The 18241-nt window shown below is 40.3% G+C and overlaps 1 protein-coding gene across 1 annotated transcript in view; it reads left to right on the top strand.

The window, feature by feature from the left end:
- The window catches only part of SI (sucrase-isomaltase), a 42713-nt gene extending 28124 nt beyond the window's left edge, over window positions 1–14589 (top strand). Inside the window, exons 30-48 of the mRNA XM_079315309.1 lie at window positions 118–230; window positions 318–443; window positions 1143–1271; window positions 1376–1483; window positions 1581–1643; window positions 1880–2011; window positions 2622–2706; window positions 3609–3747; window positions 6732–6865; window positions 7673–7707; window positions 7799–7915; window positions 9121–9269; window positions 9790–9874; window positions 9965–10021; window positions 10627–10751; window positions 10940–11028; window positions 11701–11750; window positions 12877–13047; window positions 13963–14589. Coding sequence (XP_079171435.1) covers window positions 118–230; window positions 318–443; window positions 1143–1271; window positions 1376–1483; window positions 1581–1643; window positions 1880–2011; window positions 2622–2706; window positions 3609–3747; window positions 6732–6865; window positions 7673–7707; window positions 7799–7915; window positions 9121–9269; window positions 9790–9874; window positions 9965–10021; window positions 10627–10751; window positions 10940–11028; window positions 11701–11750; window positions 12877–13047; window positions 13963–14025 — 1970 coding nt within the window. The 3' untranslated portion in view covers window positions 14026–14589. The remainder of the gene's footprint in view (window positions 1–117; window positions 231–317; window positions 444–1142; window positions 1272–1375; window positions 1484–1580; window positions 1644–1879; window positions 2012–2621; window positions 2707–3608; window positions 3748–6731; window positions 6866–7672; window positions 7708–7798; window positions 7916–9120; window positions 9270–9789; window positions 9875–9964; window positions 10022–10626; window positions 10752–10939; window positions 11029–11700; window positions 11751–12876; window positions 13048–13962) is intronic.
- Window positions 14590–18241: the final 3652 nt, after the last annotated feature.

Below are 18241 nucleotides of genomic sequence, written 5' to 3'. Positions count from 1 at the left end.
TCCTCTAGCCCTTTGTAAATTGTCTCCATCCTCCACCTGTTCCATTTTTACAGCCAGTGTTTTGCACTGGTGGCAAATCCAGGCCTCCTTTCCTCATTTCCTTCCCTCCCCTTCCAGATGTGACTTTCCAGCCCACCCCTGCCCTGACCTACCGCACCACCGGAGGAATCCTCGACTTCTACATGGTCTTGGGCCCGACGCCCGAACTCGTGGTTCAGGAATACACCCAAGTAGGAGCCTGACTAACGCTGGGCTTTGCTGGGCTGGGTTGGTTTCTCTTCCCCTCCTCACCACCAGCACCTTTTCCCTTTTTGCAGCTGGTTGGGCGCCCAGTCATGCCAGCCTACTGGTCCTTGGGGTTCCAGCTGTGCCGCTACGGATACGCCAACGACTCGGAGATCGCCCAGCTGGTGGAGGAAATGAAGGCAGCTCAGATTCCCTATGTATGTTGGGAGCAAACAACATCTGAGCTTTTTGGCTTCCTGGCACTGACTTAAATCCATTAAACACTAAAGCAGCAGCCAAGCAAAAAAAAAAAAAAAATCACTGTGGTAGAGAAGGTTTTGTGCCACGGACTCTGGGCTACTTAATTTTCTTTATTATTCACGCCGAAGGATGACAGGAAGGAGCAGTGGTTAAGAAAAACCAGTAGGGGGAAAAGAATGAAGCAGCTTAATTTCATTGCCATAATGCTCTGTGTCAAATCAGCTGTGATTTGGCCCAGGTTGTTGTTGGGATAGTAGGAATAGCACCAAGATCTAACAAAATTATGCTATAAATCAAATGTGGCTTCATTTTAAATATAATAATATCCATGTTTAAATAGAGAGCAACTATTTCCATTGTTTCCTTACAGCTGTGAAAATATAGGTGCAGTACATACCTATGGAAAAGTTTATTTTTTTTCTCTATTTTGTTTCAATTTCTCCCCTCAGTTTAGATACAGCAATGAAAGGTTTATTTTGATTTTGACATGCTCATGGATTGTGTAATATTCATTTAACAACTTCAGCCTGAAGTTATCAATCCTTCCAATTTTACATATCAAATGTTCCCGATTTTAGTTATTTTGGCCAATTGTCAATACTTGGCAAAAAGGGGGAGGAAATAACTTAAAACTAATTGAGTTTTTTTAACTGCAGGATGTCCAATATTCAGATATTGACTACATGGAAAGGAACCTGGACTTCACCCTTTCCCCACATTTTGCTGGATTACCGGCTCTTATCAACAAAATCAAAGCAGAAGGAATGAGATTTATCATCATCCTGGTCAGTTTGGAATATTGCTTTTAAATTTCCATATAGCATGGCAAAATAGAAAATACATTCATTGTGAGTTTTGAGCATAAGAATAAAAGTGTTTCTAACTGTAGGATCCAGCCATTTCTGGGAATGAAACCAATTATCCTGCCTTCTCCAGAGGTGTGGAAAATGATGTCTTCATAAAATGGCCTAATAGCAACGAAATTTTGTATAACAAGGTACTGTCCAGGGCTGAGTATTTAAACCTGGGTGTTGTTGATGCTCAGTTTGTATTTACTGAAGTTTGATTATTTTAAATATTCTTTGTCCTATTAGGTCTGGCCATTTCTTCCCAATGTTGAAGTTGATGAGTCACTGCCTTTTGATGAACTAGTAGAGGTAAATACTGCCATGGTTTGCTTCTGGACTCAAATATAGACATGAATCAATTAAATAGCATCAAACTCACTGATAAATCTCATGGCAGGAATGTTTCAGAAACTAGTTAAACCTTCCTAAAAGCAAAAAACTTAAGTGAACAAGCAATTTTTTTTTTATTTATTTTAAATTCCAGAATTTTAACTATTGAATACCTTCAATCCCCTTATCTGTCTGTTTTCCTTCCCTTTTTACAGAAATTTGGAGCACATTGTGCTTTCCCAGACTTCTTCCGCAATTCCACAGCGGAGTGGTGGAAGAATGAAATCCTGGAGGTCTACAACAATCCCAATGCCTCAAAAAGCCTCAAGTTTGATGGCCTGTGGATTGTAAGTGTGGAAATGCATCTGATTTCTAGCCTGTTTTTCTCTTTCTGACACTCTGCTAATTCCCAGTAGCTGCACTGTTCTGGCAGAAGTATCCCATGTTAAATTCCCATCAAGGAAATGTTGGACTTGATGATCTTGGAGGTTGTTCCCTTGAAACAAAGAATTGCTGAATAACAAAATAGTCTGGGTTGGAAGAGATCTTAATCTTTTATTCCCATCCTCTGCCATAGGCAAGGACATTTTCCACTATCCCAGGTTGCTCCAAGTCCCAATGTCCAGCCTGGCCTTGGACACTTGCAGGGATCCAGGGGCAGCCACAGCTTCTCTGGGCACCCTGTGCCAGGACCTCCCCACCCTCCCAGGGAAAAATTCCTTCCCAAAATCCCATCCAATCTTGCCTTCCCTCAGCTCAAAGCCATCCCCCCTTTTTCATCCTCATGGAAAATCCTTTTCCTGCCTTTTTGTCAGTCCCTTTATGGAGGAACATGGGATGTTCAACTGAGAATGCAGCTGCCGGGGCTCCTGAGGAACCCTGCAACACTGCTTGTGTGTAATTCAGAATTTGTGGTGTTCTGTAGCAACCTAAGGGTTTTTTTTGCTCTGTTTTTAGGACATGAATGAACCAGCATCTTTTGTAAATGGTGCCATGGGTGGCTGTAAGAACGACCTCCTAAATAATCCCCCCTACATGCCTCGTAAGTCTGATCCCTCCTTAAAACAGTTTCAGGTTTTTCTGGTTCCTACATAAATTCTTATCTGGTATATGGGGTATAAAAGCCAAAACAAAGATGGGTTTATAAACCCACAGCTCCTCACTGAACATGGCCCTTTATTCCTGAGATTATGGACACACTGCAAGTCCAGATATTCCAGAAGCTGTGCAGCACTTTGTAAAAATAAAGTTCTTTCCAACTCCTTGCTGCATATGGATTTTGATCCCTATTTTGTGTCTAAGTGCCTTGCTTGAGGCACAGCAGAGAATTGAGCTCTCTGTTTTGCAGTTTTCTCAGATGAATAATGCAATTAATTAAATATTTAGAAAATATCCATGTGTCTCCTCTCATTACCATTTATGTGAGCAGTTAAATGCTTGAAATGCTTCGCTTTCTTAGCTCAGCTTTCCTGAAGTACTGGTGTAATGTAGTACTAATTAGGAATTATTTATTAATGGTTTATTAGCATACTCTCACTGCTTACTGTTATATTCAGGTTTCATGAGCAGTTTCTCAGGAATTTCCAGGAAATTAATATTCAGACACAGATCATACCCCCACCACACCCATTTTTTCTGTTTATGTGGTTAGTGTGACAGCATTTAAAAATATTTGAGATATTTTCTGATATACTCTGTTTATTCTTTGAGCCTCTGTAGTAAAAGCATCTGTAACTGAACTATTAAAACCTTCACAGATACCTGCATAGGAATATTGGAAATATTCTAATTTGGAAATGTTATTTTTATTATTATAAATAAATAAGTGACAGTATAAAGAGACTGAATGCCTAACAGATTATGAAAATTAAGAAAAAAAAAAGTAACTCAAGTGATTAATACATGCTTATTATGAATAATAAATATTTCTTCCCTTTCCACAAGAATTGGCAGATAGGTCAGAAGGATTAGCCTACAAAGCTCCATGCATGGAAGCCCAACAGTACCTTGCAGATGGGACCCCAGTCAGACACTACGACGTCCACAACCTTTATGGATGGTCCCAAACCAAAATGACCCTGGAGTAAGTGCTTTGCACATTCCATGCTGCCTCCAAAATGCATTCCAAATGGATATTCCATGTTTACACTCCTAGGGCCAAAACTTCCACTGGTTAATTTGAGATGCTTGAGTGATCTTTCTCTTCACTCTGACCAATCTGTTTTTTTCAATCCAGCTCCAAGAGGAGTTGGATGCTCCAAGGGCTGGGCAGCTGCTGGAGTTATTCCAGTCAGGGATCTCCTGTGGTGCAGGAAGGGTGGTGGGAGCAGAGCTGCAGAAAGTGAGGGAGGGTCTGTGCAGGGCTGAGCTGAGCCTGTGCTTCCATGGTTCCACAGCAATAAATCCCTTCTGCACATAATTACTGCCATTAAAACATCACTCACTTCTTGTTTCTGGGTGTTGCTGGGCTTGCCTGGCTTACTCTGGTTTTCCTCACACTCCACATTCAGTGAGGGAAAATGAAGAGAGTTTTTCAATCATATGAATTTCAGAAGAACTGCATTATGTTCTCTATTTAAAATGAAGTGAAAAGGGGGAATGGTAACTTTTAAAATGCAAAGTGTGAGTGCAAAGCTTTGCTTAGAAGCATTTCTTTTCCCAGTTCCAAGGCCAATGCCATTATCTGTCCCTCTGAATTGTCCCCAGGCTGCTTCAGATAACGCCCGATCTGATGATAACAGAGCTGGGCTCCTCATTTACAATTCAGCAGTGAGCAAGGAGCAGATTTCCTGGACAGGGCTGAACGACCCTAAAGCCCTTGGCAACTTTGATATTGCCATAAAGAGAGAAAATACCAGGGCTGTTTGCATTTGTGAGAGGGGGCTCCATTGGCAGTGGAGTCAAGGCAGGTGAGATTGTGACAGGGCAGGAGGGAATGGCTGATCCCTGTGCTGCCAGCCCAGCCTGATGGGATCTGGGCATCACACAATGTGGTGGGTTGGGCCCTGGCTGAGCTCCATGTGCCATCACAGCCCCTCCAACTCTCCCCTCCTCAGCTGGGAAGAGGAGAGAAAGTACAAAGGAAGATTCATGGATTGAGATGAGGACAGGGAGAGACCACTCACCAATTACTGCCACGGGCAAAACAGCTCAGTTGTGGAGATCAGTTTAATTTACAATGAAATCAGAGAGGATAATGACAATTAAACCCAAATCTTAGTTCCCCCAAGTCTCAGCTGGGGGCTCCTCTGGGGGCTGCAGGTGGATCTCTGCTCCCTGTGCTGCAGAGAAACCCCATTCCCAGAGCCTGGAGCATCTCCTGACCCCCCTGCACTGACCTGGGGCTCTGCAGGGCTGCTGCTCCCACCTTCCTCACCCCTCCCTCCAACTCCAGCTGCTGTTGGATTTACATTTTCCCTTTCTTATTCCTGTTATCCCCAAGTCACTCAGTGCTGCTGGTGGGCTCAGCCAGGGGCAGGCTCCTCTGGGCTCTATCAGAAAGGAGGAAGCTTCACAAGTTTCTCACTGAAGCCACCCCTGCCAAAACCTTTCAGTGCAAACCCAATGGAGCAGACAAGAATTTGATAGGAAAAGGAGTATCACCATCATTTCTGTGTTTTAAGCACGAACTGAAATATTCTCCTCTCTTTTGGGAGGCACTGCAACAGAAATCACTGCAATAAATCTCACAGCTCACACAGATATTCTCACACTGGAAATTTAGAGCAAATGTTATCTACAAAATATATATACACATATATTTCAGTATCAAATTTATTTTTTGGCAGTAACTGAAGGGGTACTTGTGAAACTGAAGAAATGCAATAATTTATTTTGATACTAAACCATCCAAACAGAAAGATTATTTGCACACAAAACACACAAAAGGCTGTAACTGAAAAGTGAACATCAACATTTTATGTAACCTGGTGTCATTTTAGTTCTCCATCCATTAGACACAGAAACTTTAGGATATTGCCTTGATGCTGTTCTTTTGTAATGAGGTTTCTGCATAGCCAGAGCCCTTATTAGTGAATACAGGAACTGTTTGGAGGTAAATTAAGCCTTTGTGACCTGAATAATTGTTTTTCATGGATAGAGCTATGGAGCTGCAGGCCTGAGCCTCCAGCACACTCAGGTCCTGAGCAGTTCTACACGTGACATTCACTGTCTGCACTTCTGAAATTTGAGCTGCCACTTTGAGCTGCCACTTCCAAAGCATTACTGACAAAGGAAAACCAAACAGAGGCTGGAAATACTGCATGGAATCTTACACAGGAATCAGGGATCCTAGAAAAGTTACTGTTTGTCTTGGAGGAAATAATTGTGGCACATTAGTGTGGTTTAATTGCTGCAGTAATTGAAGTGACTAGTGTGTCTTTGCTGTAATTGTGGTGTCACTAAAGCTGCAAATCCCATAGAAAAATAAGGAAATAGTGTCTTATTGAAGCAGCAGTTTAGGCAATTATGGGGCTCTCATTGGAGAGCAGTGGGATTTAATCAGGGTGATTTCTGACTAATATTCATATTGATATCCTGTCACCTTGGCCTTTTGGAAGGGACTACAAAATCCCTGACTTTTTTTAGTACTATTATTATTATTATTATTATTATTATTATTATTATTATTATTATTTCAGCCCCTTTAGTCAACTAAACTTATCCTGAGAGGTCCAAAGATTCATTCTTGTGAGCCTTTTGCTTTGATTTTTGTTTAATTATTTCCAACTGGTTTTGGGTACTTTAATTAAGGAATGACATACCCTCACACACATTGTGGACCCCTTAGAAAATGGGCTTAGGAAAGTTTTGCTATGTTCCTGAGTTAGCTTGAGCTGCAAAACTCCTTTTTAATCCCTCATTGTTTGCCAGCTTTCTTTGCAGCTGCTTTGCTGGTATTGTGCCTGGATCACATTGAACTGCCATAAAAAGCACAATTGGACGTATATGATGCAGCCCTTCACTGTGACAATACAAACCCATAGATTTCTTTGCAGAGGCTCTTTTGCAATAAATCCAGGTGCAGTACTTCCCCTGTGACTGTTTCTGTGCCTGTCCCCAACGCAGGGCTCTGCAGGCTGCCACCAAGGAGCGCGGCATCGTCATCACCCGCTCCACCTACCCCAGCAGCGGCAGATGGGCAGGGCACTGGCTGGGGGACAACACTGCAGCCTGGAACCAGCTGCACAAATCCATTATTGGTAGGTGCCAGGCACAGGGTTTGCACTCCTGGGACCGTCAAATTATGGGATGGCTTGGGTTGGGAGCACTTGACCAGAGTAACAACGGCGAATCTTTATTCCGTCATTCTCCAGTTTATATACTCTTGATAAAGCATGATCCTAAGTCATTGACTACATCACAATAAGTTGTTATACCCATTAGTGCAAAGCAATTAGCCTCAAGATACTTGGCAAAAATTTTGCAAAAGTTAATAAGACACACACATGTTTGCATAGTCACATAGTCTAGCTACAAAAATCCTTCATGTATCTTTTAAAATCAGTTTCCATGCTAATGGCCATGTCTTCTGCCTTGCTATGGATACATTTGGAATTCAACAATTGCTGTTTCTTGTACTCAGTCTGGTTTACAGGCTGTCAAGCCCCTCCACCCAGGTTCCTCCAAGCATTGTCCAACCTGGCTTTGCTTCTCTTCCACCTCCTGCTTTTTCTATTCCTGTGATTTTTAGCTGAAAAAACTGGTTCAGCAGTCAGAATTTGGGGTCAATTCTTCTTTTTTCTTCTTATTTCCTTCTGTACCAGGTGCTGGGAACTCCTTTAGGAACAAATCCTTCCATGCCCTGTGTCCTGCCACTCAATTTTTTCTTTGTTCTTGTCCACCCACATCCCATCCCCTTCTGTAGCAGAAAACATGTCACATTAGAAAAACCACGGGGCTTGTATTTGTTTTTTTCTCTTCTGATTCAGTAGTATAACAAACATTGTCTATGTAACCATAATGTAAAAAAATTCCAGACAGTAATTCCAATTTATTTCTCTTTTCAGGCATGATGGAGTTCAGTCTCTTTGGAGTATCTTATGTAAGCTAATGAGTTATTAACTTATATTTAATTACCGTGATGATGTACACGATAATACAGTTTTTCATTTGGGTTATTCTGAAAATTTCAGACAGGAGCTGATATCTGTGGCTTCTTGCAAGATGCAGAGTATGAGATGTGTGCCCGCTGGATGCAGCTGGGTGCATTTTACCCATTTTCAAGGAATCACAATGGGAAAGGAACAGTGGTGAGTTGCAATTTTTTTAATAGTTCTTAGCAGCTAAGTCTTTGCAACACATAGGCAAAACCAGCCAGAGCAAGGCACAATTGCCCTGGCTCAAAATAAAAAAAAACTCAAAGTACATTCCAAGTAAAATGGAAAAGAAAAGAAAGCTTTTGGCTCTTTAGCAAATGAAAATCGTCATTATTTCTATACTGGCTCTGCTGTGAGCCTCCCCATTACCTGTGAGATTTTGTGCCCACAGAGCTCTGTGCTCTGAGATTTGGACACTTGAAGGAAGCAAGTTTTAACTTTGCTTTCACTGAATCAAACTCGACATATTTTCCTCTCTGTGCCATTTGGATTTCAATGAGCTGCAGCAGGGCTGAAATGGAGATTTTGTGGCAAAGACACTTCAAGAAACAGAACTGACCTCGGTGCTCTCAGCCCTAATTGCCCATAATTATACAACAAATGAGAAAATGAGCCAGTGTAATAAGATGCTGGAGTGAGACTCAGGAATTTCTGTGCTCTGCACGTTTGTCACCATCAGATATTGTATTTCTGCTAAAAGGAAAGGGAAATAATTGCCTAAATGTAGGCTAAGGACTGGAGTGGAGAAAGCTGTAAAACAAGATAACTGGGAAAATTTAAAAGAGGCAAACAGCACTTCTGTGGCAGGGAAAGCTTCAGGTCTAGCAGAGTGGAGCTATTTAGATGGCAAATATCTAATGGATTAAAGTCTCCTTTTCAAAGGCAGCTGCTTTATCTCCCAGCACACACCTTCCACAGGCTGTGAAAGCCTCCAAAATGCAGATTCAGGGTTATCATGGTGCTCCCAGTCTCACCCAATTTGCCAAGGTATTGTTCCATCCATTTAATAAAGATTTGAGGCTCTCCTGCCACCAGTCCTGGGCACCTCGGGCTCCTGCAGAGTCTGGGAGCAGAGGCTGATGGTGATGGACCCTGGATGTGCCACACCTTGGGGACACTGCATTCAACAGTTTTACTGTGTTCCCCTGGGTTTTTATCAGCTTTCCTCATTATAGTTCCACTCCTGGGGCTGTCAGTCACAAGTTTTCACTTACCCCTGAGTTGAAGAATAAATAAATGAAGATGCTCTGCTTCAGAGCAGAAATTTCCTTGGTTTGTTTCGCTATGTTGATTTTGTGTTTTTACCTTTCTCAGGCAGTCCAACCCAGCTTCTCTAACAACACTCTCTTCTCTTTCAGAGGCAAGATCCTGCTTTCTGGAATTCAACTTTTCATAGCATTTCCAGGAATGTGCTGAACATCAGATACACCCTGTTACCTTATCTCTACACCTTGCTGCATGATGCCCACGCCCACGGCAGCACCGTGGTTCGCCCCCTTCTCCACGAGTAAGTGCAATTCCCTGCTCTCCCCACCAAGAATTCCCAAATAAAACTTCTCCAGCTAAAAAAAACCTCCTCCCTTAACAACAGAGTTCACTCTTTGTTGAAGCATTTCCCCATTCAATAAAATAAATTTTAAGAAACAAGTCTTGGCCAGGGGAAAACAAGTTTTTTGCAAGTCGTGATTTGCTTTTTTCAAAGAAATTCATAAAGCAGTGGCTCAAATTAAAAAGTCTGTCCAAAATTTTATTATTGTAAATATTAAACATAAGACCTTCAGAGTTTTGCTGTCCCAATGTACTGAAAAGCAAAAGCAAAGGACAAAATGCCCTAAAGCTAAGCAGCAACATGCATTTCTCTAACGAGCGTCAAATCAGGGTTTTTGCGCAACCATTAATTGATCTGTGAATAATTAACAGCAATAACGAGGAAATAGAGACTAGATGGAGTGGGTGAAATTAGTGACAGCAGGGTCTTCAAGAAGGAACTTTTTGGGAGAGTTCAGCTCTGGTTCTCATCCTGCCAGGTTTGTGGAAGACAGAGTAACGTGGGATATCGACGAGCAGTTCCTCTGGGGTCCTGCCCTGCTCATCAGCCCTGTGTTGAAACAGGTGAGCTTTGAAGCATTTATTGCTAAAGTCAGTTTAAATAAACTTCATTTTTTGACTCGAGGTGCCTGAAATTTGTGTGTTTAATTGCAGAGTGATCGGATTGTGAGGGCTTATTTCCCCAATGCCAGATGGTATGATTACCACACAGTAAGTCATCCTAAAAAATTGTATTTTAAAACTTGTGTTTTCTGCCTTTTTACAGACAGGGAGGTGGGAACATTCTCCTGCCTCATTTGCATTTAATATAATTTCTTAGAAACATAAAATCTACTCAGCTGATTAAAGAAATAATAAAAATCCTCGATTCCTTTCTAATAATGAATAATAACATGAGCAGAGTTATAATAAATGAAAAGGTGAAGTAATACCTTTAATTTAGACTTCTTTTCATTTTTTGTAACCCTCAAATGATACACAGAAGGTTTTTTCAATGGAATGCTCTAATAAAGAGAGAAAAAAAAACAGGTCTAGCTGCATAATTTAGCCTGGAAAATAATAAAAGATTTGGAACTAGGAAGAGCAGGATCACAACTCCCTTCATCCATCACAGGTTTGTGTTTCACCCTCTTGGCCCCTTTGGTTCTGCTGCCATCACCCATCAGGCCAGGCTTTCATGGAGCTAAAATTAAGAGCTTCTCTTAATTAATAGTTATTCCTGCAATAACAACTCCTAATTAACCTGTCTAGAGAAATATTTGCATTTCATTCTGAAGGAAAACCCTGTAAAAATCCATATTTTTTTTTGTACATAGGACACAGACACTGGCTTTAGGGGACAATTCCAAAATTTATCAGCTCCTTTGGACCACATCAACCTGCACATCCGAGGTGGATACATCCTGCCTTGGCAAAGACCTGCTAACACAACTGTCTACAGGTAGGAAGAAGTGAAAATTTTAAATTTAATTTGGCTTTTCAGTGTTTTTTTGGGGTCTTTAGTAATATGGGATGGGAAGACGACTATTCACTTGGGAGGTACACAACTTTTCTGTGAAGGAATTACAATCTGGGGGATGTGGAATGTGATTAGCTGAGGGAATTGAGAGAAAATTGTGTTTTCCACAGCCGAAAAAACCCGATGGGCCTGACGGTGGCCCTGGATGATGCTCTGATGGCAGAGGGACACCTGTACTGGGATGATGGGGTTCGCATTGGTACGTCCAGGGCTTCCCCCCTTCCTCAAAACCTCTTATCTTTTGCTGTCAGAATGGTTGGATATTGCCAAGTGAGGCTCCATCCCAAAATATTCAAAGCCCAAATTCAAGCAGCCAAAACCGAACCCAAGGATGTGAACTGAGGAGAGAAGGAACAAACTCTGGGGTGTCCGAGGTGGAATTGTGCCAAAGCCACCCCATTTCTGGGGGACAGATCTGAACTCACCTTCACAAGCAAAACTGAAATTAAACCTGCACACCAACACTACTAAACACAATTCTTCCTGATGGAAGGCACACCAAGCTGTGATTTATAGAATTAATGCATTGTATACATGAAATCCTGCCCTGGGCCAGAGGCAAGGCAGGTAACAAAGATTCCTCCTCAAACCTGTGGGAACCATGAGCAGACATCCTGTGAAAACTTTCACTAATCCCCTCGAACATGGCTAAATGTAAATTGTCTGCAGACAAGAGACACGGAGCTGGCATTTCTCCTCCCCACCCAGAGTGCACTACCCTGGTACTTCTCTTTATTTACATATAAATACATCTCTTATATTTGTAAGTTGTCCATAGACACAACCCTTGAGCAGAAATTTTGATAATGTGTTGTATAAGGTGGATAGCAAAGACATTTTATTCAATTTCATTCTTTTTTTTTTTTAACAGATGCATATGAAGATGGTGTTTACCTGCTGACATCATTTACTGCTAATCAGGTAATCACATTAGCTCATATTTATTTAATAGTTACTTCAGGTGATTTTTTTTTTTTTTTTGTATTTAGGTGTTTTAATTTATCTACATATCCCAACCTTACATTAAATTGTGCTCACAGATTATTAGGTCACCCAGAATGTGATTAAACTGTGTTAAGAATGAATTTAGGAGTGAATCTGAAGAGTATTGTTAAGTACAATAGTCAGATTTCACTTCTTACCATAACCAGTGGAATATATGGAAATAAATTAGTCTTTAATTATAGGGACTTTTGGCTTAAAAGAAAAGCTCTTTCTATTGTAGGTGAAAACACACTTTCTTATTTCATTATTTTCCAGTGTGCCACAATGTCTTCTAATTTTATCCACACTGTTCTTTCTTCTCATTTAATTCTGTCTTTGTCAAATAAAAGGGTGTTAATTGCTAAGGAAGGGAGTTTGTTTTGCTAACTCTCAATATTTGCAGTTGTAAGGAGATTATAAAATAAAAGCACCTTTCCCTGCTCTTACAAAAACCGAGTAAGGAAAAGCCTAATTAAAGAGGTCTTGAATCAACCAACAATGAGAAACACTCACCCTGGGAGCACTGAATACATGGAATTATGCCACAGCACATTTGTGGGGGAACATCCTAAAGAAATCCAAAAATCTACTTAAAACCAGAATGAGAGGGGGGCTGTGAGTGCAGAGGGGGGATGGGGAGGCAGGAGATGTTCTGGGAGGGCAAAAAGCAGGAGGAGAAGAGCCTGGAGCAGCTCTGACAGCACCAGGGGCTGAGAATTGTTGCTTCAATCCTCACATCAAGCAACTGAGTGGCACAGCAGAGCCCAGGATAAAAAGTGGAGAAAAGCTTTCAGCATTTGAAAAATAAATAGCAACACACTGGTATTAGGAAAAAAAAAACAAGCTGAAGAGAGCAAATGAAAAGCTCACGTGGATTTCAGAGAATTACAGAATGGTTTGGGTTAAATATAATTAAAAATTATTAAAAATGATCTCATTCCATGGCAGGGACACATGCCCAGGTGCTCCCAGCCCTGCCCAGGGATCCAGGGGCAGCCACAGCTCTGGATTTGCAGCAGTCCAACCCCAATCTCTGATATTTGTCTTTCCCTCTTCCTTTCAGACTGTTTTGGAGATCACAACTACTCACCAGAATTACAGCGACCCAAACAACCTGATGTTTACTGAAATCAAAGTCCTGGGGGTGCCCACTGGGTACACTCAGGTGACAGTGAAAGAGAATGGGCAAACAGTCCAACCAAACCCCATCCCACAATATGACCCTAACAAGAAGGTGAGATGCTGCTTGGAGAGTTAAAAAAAACCAAAAAGACAAAGGTTTCCCACCATATTTGTGCTCTTAAACCTGTGGTGATTCAGCTGTGATACAGTATTTAAAATAATTCTGTTTTTAGAATATTTGAAATATGTAGATATTTATCATATTTTAAATATGTGTAGATTTACCACGTTTAAAATAAATATTTAATATATTTAAAAATTTTATATTGGCATATTTTAAATATTTGTATATTTACCATATATGAAGTATCCATATATTTAGTATATTAAAAATATATTAGTGTATTTACAGTATTTTATATATTTACCATATTTTAACTATACCATACTTCAGAAAGATGCCACAGGCATCATCAGGTAATGATTCTTTAATTTAAAATCTGGTATTTAATGCCACTTTTTGTTCCCTAAGAGCAATCTTGGAGGTGTGAGAGGAGAAAAACATCTCTGAGCATTCTGAGATTCTGCTGTTGATTTTTTGATGGGAAAAAAAATTCATATCCACTGTTGAATTGTATTCCAAATTTTGCTGCCCTTTAAAAATTCCTTTATTTTTGAAACTAAATTTTGCTCTAAAAGATCCTGTGGATGGAGGAAGGGATCAGAGCCATGGTCAGACTCCCAAATTTTGCTGCCTTTTAAAAATTCCTTTATTTTGGAAACTAAATTTTGCTCTAAAAGATCCTGTGGATGGAGGAAGGGATCAGAGCCATGGTCAGACTCCCAAATCTGGTGAAATGCTGGTGAAACTCTTTGGAGTGATACAAACACAAACTTAGGGAAAAAAAAAAAAAAAAAAAGGGATCAATTCTTGCAATTTAAAACCAGAAGGCAGTTTCTCCCAAGGAACACAGGAAACCCTGGGAATCTTTAGTTACTAAATGTGCATTTTGTGTTTTATTCCCAGCTCCTGACAATCACCAGCCTCCAGCTGAAACTGGGCCAGAACTACACCGTGCAATGGAGCTGAAATGGAACCAGCACCAGCCACTCCACTGCATTTTCTCCTGGTTTTATAACGAGTTTTTCCATTTTCAAAGGGCTTTTTTTGTCACCTTGAATGCTTTTTCCCTTCCAGCCACACCAGTACAGTCAGTTCACAGCCAGGTATTTTGTACAGAGCAGTTCCAGCAATGGCACTTTAGGATAAATTCATCTTTCAAAGCTGAGAACTGCAGTGGAAAACTCTTTTTTCAGAGTAGAATTCCTGTCTGACTTGATATCTGATGAATTTTGTAAAAAAAAGATGCACTGAAGTGGATTTGAAGCCATTATTTTGCCTATGTTTAACTTCCATTTTAATTTTAATTACAACCATACAAACTTTTATTATGGAGAAGAATTTAAGGCCAGATAAAATAGAAGCAAATGTTTTCAGATGACTGATTTAGCATGAAATAATGTTTCAAACTGTTGGTCTATAAAATATTCAGATACTTGAAAAAATAATTTGAAGTTGGGGGGGGGTTGTATGACTTCAGCCAGATTTATGTTTGTTGAGTTTTAACCTGAAGTTGTGAAATTAAACCTGAAATTTAAAGGTTAATTAATGAAGTTGGTCTCTGTTTCTTTCACTGAAAGAAATGTTGTTGTTGTTGTGTGTTTGCCATAATAATAATAATTCATGTTAAAATCTCTTTTTATCCCAAGAGTGTATTAAGAGGCTGGGAAAACATATTTACAATTAAATTTGATGGGAATAAGCTGCTGCAGGAGGAAGTGTCAATCTCCAGTGACTGTGCTTTACTTTCATTTGAAGGATTGTTCTTTGCTTTTAAATTTTGGGGTACAAAACTCAATAACCAACATTTCACAGGTGGGTTAATGCAATTATGGGGTGAATTTATTGAGATTTCACTGTGAAATGATAATGGAGTTGGCAAAGAAAAACAATTTTTCCTTATTTATTTGGGGAACCTTAGTATTGGGTTTTTTTCATCTGTTTCAAAAACCTCAAAAAAATTATTTTTCCTTATTAATTTGGGGACTTAATTCCTGTTTTTCAGCATTGAGAGTCCCATGTTTCAGCCCCAGGAGAAAGTTTTAGTGAGTCCCCAGGACAAGAATTCCTGAGGAAATCACCCAGGCTGAGAAATTCCAGCTTCAAACTCACTCAGCCACTCCAGGGGTTGTTCCCTTGGGGTCTGTCCCACCCCACATTCCCTGGATCCAGCCAGGAAATCCCATTAAAAACCATCACTCTGAGCAGTGGGGAAGTTTCCAACAGAATTAAACATCCTGCTTGTGCTGGGATGGGATTTTTAAACTTTCCTCGTGGTTTGACTTTCTATTTTAAAATAATAACACCCAGAGGTTTGACACAGTCCTGCTGTGCATCTCACCACAAAATCCTCACTGAGAACCATAAAATTCTTCATTCCCAATATTTTTTTTTCTGAGCTTAACTCTTTGGAACTCTTGGAAATTCATTGGAACTCTTGTGATTCTCAGCTGAAGAGAAATACCCACTTGTGGCAGCTAATTGGTGTGGGGAGAAAAAATGAAAAATCAGCTCTCATTCCATCAGTGACATTCCAAAAACTTCCCAAATTCTCCCTGCCCTGAAAAGGCTCCTCCTGGACTCAAATTTTGGGAGTGACTGGGTGGGGTAGCTGTGCAGAACAGGAGCAGATATTGCTGAATTACAATTCCACTCATGGAAAAAATAAAACTGTGTCACACTTGGCTGTGCTTCTCCTAATGAAGCTGCCACACGTGCACAGATAATTGGATTTTTCCTTGGAGCTGGAAGGAGCAGCTGGATGGCAACATCTGGCAGCACAGCTGGAGAATGGTGGGATAAGAGAGGCTTTGGCACCTCTGGGGATTTTTTTCTTTCCTTTCCCCTTTTCCTTTCCACATAAAAAAATCACTTTTGTGATTTTTGCCCTCTCAGCTGAGGAATTTTTGGTGTTTTTTTTTTTTTTTTCAGCTAAACCAGGAAATCTTTGATAAATGATGCAGAGCTGGAAATTCCTCTTTACATTTCCTGGAAATACCAATCTCCTGTCATTCCAAGGATTCAGCCAAGTTTGGTGGTGTTTTCAATCACCAATATAAATCCATTATAATGTGAATTTTTGAATTATGATTATTTGCAAGTAAAATGTTAAAAATTAATCCAATGCAATGCACTTCAAATTAGCCCATGCGGAAAGTTTAAGCGTTTAAATACACTTTTGGTATATTTACATATATAATTCATAACTGCATGGTTAAATGTACACACTTACATACACTATGCATATTACTTACATTATTAATATTTTAAATTCTGTTATGTAAAATAAGGGCTTTTTTTTCCCTTTATTATATGGTTGTTCTCACATTCAGAGTCATTTCAGTTGAATGTTTAATGCATATGAGGCATTATGCACATTATAATAATTATGGAATAAGAGATTCAGAAATGCTCCCTGACCAGGGGGTCCTTTTCAATAATCTCAGGAGACCTTTTGGGTGGATGCAGAGCCCCATTTCCTCCCCCTGATAGAAAACCCACACTCAGGGTCAGCCCAGAAAGCAGCTGATACTGAAATATTCCAGCTCTTTTTAAAAATGAATATAATTTGCATTGAGTACCCAGTGCACTACAGGCAAATAAAAGTGACATTTAAGCAGAATGTACCAAAAAGTAGCTGTTAAAAACATTATTTGCCATTAACTGAGTCTTAAAAGTACCACAGGGATGGAGAAGAGCAAAGAATCTGGTGAGAGGATCCCTCCAGATCTGTTCTCTCTGCCTGCATGGGAACAACTGGAAGAATCTTCTGTGCAAAAGAGAAAATATTCAGAAATCCAAACTACCTGATCAGGACACAGCCAGTAGAATTAAATTCCAGCAGCTGGAATTAAATCAGGTGTGCCCAGGAGTTGAGATAACAGCTTTCCAATGGATTTCCTGTATTCTAATGGTTTTGTAGAATCATGGAATTGTTTGGGTTGGGAGGGAATTTAGAGCTCATTTTGTTCCATCTTCCACCATCCCTGGGTGCTCCAAGCCCTGCCCAGCCTTGGGATTTTAGTTTTGATAATTGGATAAAAATCTAGGACTGGGGAGTTTTGGCTTTGGGTGGAATCCAAAAGAGCTGCAGCCTAAAAATGACAGAACTTGGCAGCTTTGTGTTGCTTTCTCCTGAATTTGAAGGTACTGGAGATAATAAACTGGGATGTGTTTGAATAAAGTTACCAAAGGGAAACCTGCAGAGAATTGGGCTCTGCTTCAAGTCTAACTTCTTGTTATTGCTTTCACTAATAGATTTCATTCTATTTGTTATTACTTTGAACAAATTAATGAGAAACTAAAAGTAGTTTTATCAGTGTTTACACTGCCAGATAAATAATGAATGTTCTGTGTAGTGACACCAAAGGTCTTGAAGACAACAGCCACAAAATCTCCTCTCCTCTCTGTTTTGATCCACACAAAAAATACGTGGATCAAATGTCTCCATTTTTGACCCACACAAAATTCCTTCCACATTTTTCTTATATTCAGTAATGAAGAAAAGCAGAATTTCCTGCCCTGCACAGCCACCCTCTCCAGTTACTCTGTGCCCACCCAAGTTCCAGTGCAGGGATGCTGGGAAGGGAATTTTGCTCTTTTCAATCCAGGCAGCTCCTCCCTCCTCAATATTCCTTTCCTGGAATCCTTTTCCCCTCATCTCTCCCTTTCCCATTTTTCCTGCCCCCTTTAGCTGCAGAAAATGTTTTTCCAGCTCTGCTATTCCATCCCTACATCAGAACAGAGAATATTTCCATGCCAATTCTGCACCCTGCAATCCTAAATGGATCTCATTGGTTCTGCCCTCTGCCCCTCATAACCAGAAATGTTTTGCAGTGAAAATGGAAATATCTCATCCTTTGGAGGGCCTAATCTCTTCCCACACATCTTTCCAAGCAAGAAAAACAAAGTTTGCCTGACTTTGAGAACTTCCCCTGAGCACAAAAGCTTTTTCCAAGGGTTTTAATTGAAGCCAAGCACCTATTTGGGTTACAATGTCCTATATTTAACTTGAATGGAATAATTTCTTTTCTTGTATTTAACCTTTGATCAGCTGCCTACCTTTGAACTCTGGATATCGATCCCCTCCTTGTTATCCTTGTCCCACTTCTCCTGCAGCTCTTGCATAACCTCAGAAATCAAAATAAAATTCTCTCTTTGCTGAAATAACTTTTTTTTTTTTTTC

Source organism: Erithacus rubecula (assembly GCF_903797595.1).
Source record: "Erithacus rubecula genome assembly, chromosome: 11".
Taxonomy (NCBI): Eukaryota; Metazoa; Chordata; class Aves; order Passeriformes; family Muscicapidae; genus Erithacus; species Erithacus rubecula.
This window is presented reverse-complemented; position numbering and strand designations above follow the sequence as displayed.